The sequence below is a fragment of the Carex rostrata genome, chromosome 10 (assembly GCF_964058835.1).
Source record: "Carex rostrata chromosome 10, lpCarRost1.2, whole genome shotgun sequence".
Lineage (NCBI taxonomy): Eukaryota > Viridiplantae > Streptophyta > Magnoliopsida > Poales > Cyperaceae > Carex > Carex rostrata.
In genome coordinates, this window is record NC_135927.1 from 8,604,786 (window position 1) to 8,611,974 (window position 7,189).

The 7,189-nt window shown below is 35.9% G+C and overlaps 1 protein-coding gene across 3 annotated transcripts; it reads left to right on the forward strand.

Moving 5' to 3' along the window:
• The first annotated feature begins 1,079 nt into the window (after nt 1-1,079).
• On the forward strand, nt 1,080-6,620 carry LOC144560100 (disease resistance protein RGA2-like). 3 transcript variants are annotated; one of them, XM_078309249.1, is made up of 5 exons: nt 1,080-5,082; nt 5,383-5,641; nt 5,745-5,824; nt 5,941-6,079; nt 6,544-6,620. In XM_078309249.1, the coding sequence occupies exon 1, from the start codon at nt 1,431-1,433 to the stop codon at nt 4,968-4,970; it is 3,540 nt and encodes a 1,179-aa protein (XP_078165375.1). In that variant the 5' UTR covers nt 1,080-1,430; the 3' UTR covers nt 4,971-5,082; nt 5,383-5,641; nt 5,745-5,824; nt 5,941-6,079; nt 6,544-6,620. The 3 variants fall into 3 exon arrangements, with proteins under 3 accessions (XP_078165375.1, XP_078165377.1, XP_078165374.1); XM_078309251.1 differs by having other exon boundaries at nt 5,956-6,079; XM_078309248.1 differs by having other exon boundaries at nt 5,383-5,824.
• The last annotated feature ends 569 nt before the right edge of the window (nt 6,621-7,189 follow it).

Here is a 7,189-nt window from a genome sequence, read left to right on the forward strand (position 1 = left end):
TAATTTAGTATAAAGTCAAGCGGTCAAAACTGTTCAAAAAATAAATGCATTAAAATTAATTTATTAACCTTCTAATTTTGACCGATTGACTTTATACTAAATTAATTCGAATGTTTAAAAATTTTCATATGTAGACGTTTCACTCATAAGGTAGGCATGTTTCAACGGTTTGGATTTATCATTTGAAGTCGATTTGATGGGTTTTAGACTTGAGTTTACCAAAGAGCTTGGTGAACTTAAGAACACCCTAGTTCTACTCGGAAATTTATGTATTCTTCAACATTTTTTATATGTAAATTTTATTTAGTGGTTTGGATTGACTATTTAGAAATTAAAATGTACAATCTAACCAGTTAAACATATATTGGCCGGTATATATGATAACGTTAATACATTAGCATAACTTTTAAATAAATAACTTACCGTATAATAAAATAACATTATAAACAGAACACTTTTGATTTTGTTTCAATATTGTATTTGTATCTTAGGTTCATAGTATACTCAGTTGCTGCAAAGAAGTTTCCATCTAATAATTAAAGCAAGATCTTGACTTTTAATCAAAGAAGTTTCCGTCTAATGTTGGCAAGCTCTAGAGTAATAGGTAATAGATAATTGTATAATATAAATCAATAGAAACCTTAATAGTTAATTATATAGTTATATAATATAAACCTTAATGTTGGCAAGCTCTATATAGTTTTAGAGTAATAGGTTGTGAAATATAATTACCTATTACTTGTGAAATATAATTACCTTAAATATCTATTACTCTTATTCTTACCGTGGTATAATATAAATCAATCTAATTATAATAATAAAATTATATAGTTATATAATTTATATTTATTAATTACCTCTATAAAATAATAGATACAAAATAACTCTTATTCTTATCTTTATCCAATAAGCTAATGAATACAAATTCTTATCAATACCCAATAAGCTAAGGAAAAAAAAAAAATCACCTTCACCTATTTATAAGGTAGAGTATGGATCAGGTAAGCGGTTGAAAGGATCTCATTAACACCCGAATCTGGTGCGTTCTATTCACCTCTACCACAACTAAATTCAATCCAGCAATCTCTGTTAAACAGCATTCAATCTATCTAGTGATCTCTTCATCTCTTTTGCAACTCTGTTTCTAACTCTCAGCCCTCTCTCTCGTTCTCTTTCAATCAGGTACACCGTGTCTGTTTCCAAAATCTTTAATTCTAATCTCACTAGCTTATAAATCAACCAGTCTGTGTTTTGCTTTCTTTATTTCTCAATCTGTTCTCTCAACGAACAATTTGGTACGTGTTTACAACAACAAACAAACAAAAAAAACAATTTGCTACAAATATAAAAAAAAATATAAAAATTGAGAAAACAAAAACAGCGGATTTAATTAGAGGAGGTGCCACAGGAAAATAAGAAGGAACGTCACGATGAATCTTTCAATTGCAAACTGGGCTGTTTCGACCATTGCAACCTCTGTTATTCATAACCTTGTTAGCGCAGCTTATTTGTACTTACGTGACCGTATGCTGCCAGCTGACAACGAAGCCGAGCTAAAGAAGCTACAAACAGCTCTTCCTCAGATCACAGCTGTCATGGGCATTGTTGAAGCACTCAAGATGAAGCATCCAGATGCTAGCCAATGGGTTGAGCAGTTTAGGCAAGCTTTAGAAGCATCCGAAGACGTGCTTGACGAATTGGAGTACAAAAAGCTCGAGGATATGGTGAAAGACAAAGATGAGGTGGGTGGATCTGCTTCTAATTCAAAGAAGAAGAAATTGAGTGTTCTAAATGGTGATACTTTGGAGAGGCTGAAGGATGCTGTATCAATGTTGGATCGGGTTGTTGACGGTTTGCAGCCTCTCCTCCAAGCTGCCACTATGCTAGGTATTCATGGTCTTTCTGAATCATGGCAAGGAGCAAGTGAAGTTTTAAGGCGCGAAACTACTTCCTTTTTAGCTAAAAGAGAGGTGTTTGGTCGCGATGCTGAGAAAGATGAGATAATTAGTTGGCTGAAGCGACCAACTCATGCCCGCCTCTCTTCTTTTGGTATTGTTGGGGTGGGTGGACTAGGGAAGACAACCCTTGTGCAATTTGCTTATCAAGAAATGCGCGGGTCTAATCATTTCGATAAAACAATTTGGATTTGTGTTTCTATTAACTTTAGTGTTGAAGATATAACGAGAAAGATGCTCAGTGAACTAGGCGAAAGTAGCTCTGGTGATAAACCATTAAATGCACTTCAGGAGACCTTGAACCAAAACATACTTTCAAAGAAAGTCCTTCTCGTTTTAGATGATGTTTGGAACGATGATAGGATGTGGGATTGGGAGCAACTGATTGCCCCTTTGAGGTTTGTACAACAAGGGAGTAAAATCTTATTTACAACTAGAATGAAATCAGTAGCACACTTGCTTGCCGGTGTGATAAACACAGAACAACAATCTCTAGCATTACAAGGATTAGGAGAGCAAGAGTTGCGATTGCTCTTCTATAGCTATGCATTTCAAGGTTTTAACCCTGACAATCATAGAGATTTCCAAGTAATTGGAGATCAAATACTAAAAATGCTCCGAGGTAATCCATTAGCAGCAAAGGTGATCGGAAGCTTATTGCATTCACGTATGGACCCCCAGTATTGGAGAAGAATTTTGAATCATGGGGCTCTATTTAAGTTAGAGGAAGCGAAGGATGTGTTGGATGTTTTGAAGTTGAGCTACTACCATTTACCAGCAAATTTGCAGGAATGTTTTAGATTTTGTAGCATATTTCCTCAAGATCATAAGTTCAATAAAGATGAGTTGATCAAAATGTGGATGGCTGTGGGTATCATCCGGCAGCAACTAGGTCAGGATAAACAGCTGGAGGATATTGGACAAGATTATTTCCATCATCTTTTGAGGAAGTCTTTCTTTGAATATACTATTAAATCATGGAATGGTGAAGAAAGGTATGTCATGCATGATATGGTGCATGAAATGGCCCTGAACGTTTCCTATGGGGAATGTTGTAGAATAGAGTCTAATGATAAATCTATTATCATACCTAGCACTATACGACATGTCTCTGTACATAAAAGTGAAATTGACAAGGTTTCTCATCTTGAGAATTTACGTAGTTTGGTTATTTTTCCTTATCTTAATACGAATTCATTGATTCTATCGAATAATTTAATCAAGAAACCTTTGCGCTTATTGAAAATAGATCAATATTGTATCTTTGAATCACCAGAAGAGATAAGTTGCTTGGTACACCTTCGCTACTTATCCATCAGACTAAGTCATGCAAGTCAACCATTGATGGACTCACTCCTTGCTTCAATTTTCAAACTTTACCATTTGCAAGTACTAGAATTTTCAACAGTAGGTGATAATTCAGGATTTAAAACAACAAGAATAACCAATCTAGTAAGGTTGCGTTATATGAGGCTTCCCAAGGAGATAATGCAAACCATTCATGGAGTTCACAAGCTGACATCTCTCAAAGAGTTAACCTTTTTGGTTTCACAAGAGAGTGGTCGTCGTATAAATGAACTAGGCACACTGAAGAACCTCTGTCATCTGTTTATTGAAAACATTGAGAATGTACGGGATCCTACTGAAGCTAAGAGTGCCAACCTATTGGGAAAGAATAATCTCATGTCACTCTCCTTGAAATGGACCTCGGGGAGCAATCCAGTTAACCCTGAGCAAATTATTAATTACCTTCAACCTGATCCCAATCTCAAGGAACTAACAATTGAGAATTATGAAGGAAAAAGATCTCCTAGATGGATGGAGGAATCGTCCCTTTTAAACCTATCATCCCTTAAATTATTTTCATGTCCTATGTGGAAAAACCAATTATTTTATGGGCAAATGTCATATCTGAAAATTCTTGATATACGTCATTGTGTAAGCCTGGACAGGTTACCTGATATGCCCCTTTCCCTAATTGAATTCCGAATTAATAATGTGGGCTTGACTTGTCTTCCAAATATGAACCTAAGTTGTGACAATAATACTCCCACACCATCATCCCTGAAATCATCACTAAGTGTAGTGCAAATAAGTAGATGCCCCAACTTAAAATCTTTGGATGGCTTTCTACAGCAACACAACCTAGATTTACAAGCTATTAAGACATTAGAAATCAACCGCTGTGAGAAACTGGTATTTGTACCAGTAGGTGCATTTGGGAGATTTGTGTCACTAACAGAATTAACTATAAGGGATTGCCCAATGCTGGCAGCAGTCGACAACCTGAACAACCTTCTGCCTACAAAACTAAAAGAGATTTTAATTAAAAACTGTGGTGAACTTGATGTGCCACTGCTGGAGTCAGCATCATGTCTCACTACTCTCACTTTTATCTGGATTGAAAATTGTGCAAACATTTCTCATATTCCCTCAGAAAATGCATTCAGATCTGTTACTGAGCTGTGTATCCACGGATGCAAAAAGCTCATTGAACATTCATCTAGTAAACAAGCACATGGTGTTAACCAAGGGAGCAACTTGGTGTGTTTAAAGCTCTCTTATCTTGAAATTGATCACCTCTCTCTCATTCTTATCGAACCACTGAGAAGCCTCATATCTGTTAGGATACTAAAAGTATCCTATTGTTTAGGGATGGAAACCTTGCCAGAGCAATGGTTTCTGCAAAACAGCAGTACCCTCGAGCATTTGATTATCCTGAATGCAAGCTCTCTGAGGTCATTGCCTACTACAATGGCAAGGCTCACTGCCCTTGAAAGATTAGAAATAGCGGACGCTGATTTGTTGGAGGAGCTCCCTGAGTTACCTGTTTCTCTAAGGGAGTTGTTTATCAGTTATGCAAAATCTCTGAAGTCATTGCCTACTGCAATGGCGAGGCTCACTGCCCTTAAATATCTAACAATTCAGAAGGCCGATTTGCTAGAGGAGCTCCCAGAGTTACCTGCTTCTCTGAAAGTAAAGGATATTGAAGGCCGTGGTGGCCGGCTGCTATGAAACATAAGGACACTCTGTTTTCACAATGGATCCCCAACTCATGTTGAAGAAATAAAACCAGATGTGTTCAGTGGGATAATGCTTCATTATTTTACAACTCTGTATTCACAAGGTACTTTATTTTATATTTCTGAAATCAATAAAAGGCTCTTGCAATGGATTGGAATATGTAATTCATCAGATAATATATTCTTAGTTCCATCTCTCATTGTCTCAGGTACTTTATTTTATATTTCTGAAATCAATAAAAGGCTCTTGCAATGGATTGGAATATGTAATTCTTCAGATAATATATTCTTAGTTCCATCAGATAATATATTCCCTTCAATTTATGTAGCACTTTTTACCTTCAAAAAAAAAAATTTATGTAGCACTTTTTATATTGATCTATACTTTTGATTTATGTCTACAGAAACAATGCTCCACAGGAAGTTGCACGAAGTTATGGCCTTATGGGTTTGGATAATGCAAGATAGATCCTAGTCAGGCTGACCATTTCACAATTTTGAGTTCTATTACCGTACAATGAATCAATCAGTTAACGAGATATTTCGGTAGGCAAGGTGGGACCCAAGGGGCTGGTGATAGTGATGTTTGGATCGTCGATTGTGCAGTACAACTTCAGTCACGCCAGCTGGCGTACTACTCTGGTTCATTCCTATTCTCACCAGGTTTTTATCTTCTACTTTGTTTCTTTTCAATTTATGTTGTCAATTTTGTTAAAGAGATGAAGTCTTGTTTTGTGGATGTGTGTTGGGCATTCAACTAATGAAGGATGATGTGCTGTTGCGTGAGTATGAGCGATGGAACTCCAACCATGCACTTCAGGTCCTTCCCATTAAGTCTTTCCCAAGGTAAGGTAAAGTGTGCTTCTAGGATTAACAGCTTCATGTAATAAGTAATAACCACAGGACATTATTGTTATTTTTGCAAATTTGCTGCAATGTGATTTTTTTATTACTAAAATCAGGATTCGCTGGTACAGCCTTCTCTAGTGTAGATTATTTTGGAGGCAATGGTTCAAGTAAGGCACATTCCTACGGCCGGAGTCCTCATGTGCCTCTGTCAGAGTACATGGACAACATGTGACGAATTGGACTTCACTTCAGGTTACTTCTCACTTGATTTACCTATTCTCAGTTTTCATTTTTTTTGGAGCAAATTTTGTTGTCAGTCATTACATGTAGAGATCATCTTGTTGTTTTTCAACAAGGTGTTTGTTACCTGTAGTTCATTGTAGTATCTTGGTTATTGTACCAGCCAGGTGCTGGTACCGATATTAGCTGAAAACTTGGAATACAGCTGTGCTGTTTATTATTTCTATAATGGTTTCTGATTTGCAGAATTTTTGCCCAAATGAAGACATAGAAATTACCTAATTTAAATTAGAATAAGTACCAGATTGGTTGCACATTGAAATTACAAACTTTATTTGGGATTAAACTAATGTGTTTTAAGTGTTTTTTTTCTGATACTTAAGCAAACTCCACAGAATGAACACTATTGTTCCTTTTACCTCAATTTGCATGCTTTATGTAGATTGTACTAATACAGCTAGTTTCTTTGCATGCAGGGTTTATCAGACACAGTGCGTGTAATTTTCCTTAGCTGCCCTTCAGTTAGTGAGAAATGCCTGTAGAATCAGCAAGGTAATTTATCAAACTAACCTATTATGCATCAACCCCCCCCCCCCCCCCCCCCCCCCCACACACACACACACACAAAGAATAAATAATTTTACTGAATTTTGATGTATCACTGATTTGATTGTTATATACAGTTGCTGAGTCTCCCAATGATCTGATTAGAGTTTGTGTATAGATCATTACTTCTTGGAAATATTGAAACAATAAATTAGATTTAAGCCTAGTTGTAAGTTTTTTGTTTCTTTGTCACCATTTATATTTTACACCAACTTTTTGTACTCACCAATTTGAAGAACTATAATTTAGAGCCTTTTTTATAAGAAATTTGCAAAGGGGAATTTTGATATTTTATACCAACTTTTGTAAAATGGGAATGCCGTGAGTTTTTCTGTTTCTTTGTCACTTTTTTTTAATATTTTACGCCAACATTTTGTACTCACAAGTTTGAAAAAACTATAATTTCAAGGCTTTTTTTATAAGAAATTTGCGAACTCCATTTCAAAACAGGTGAGCTTTCCCAGTTCTTTAAGAAGGGAGCTATCATCTCAATTTTATGCTTAATAGTTCCTTTTA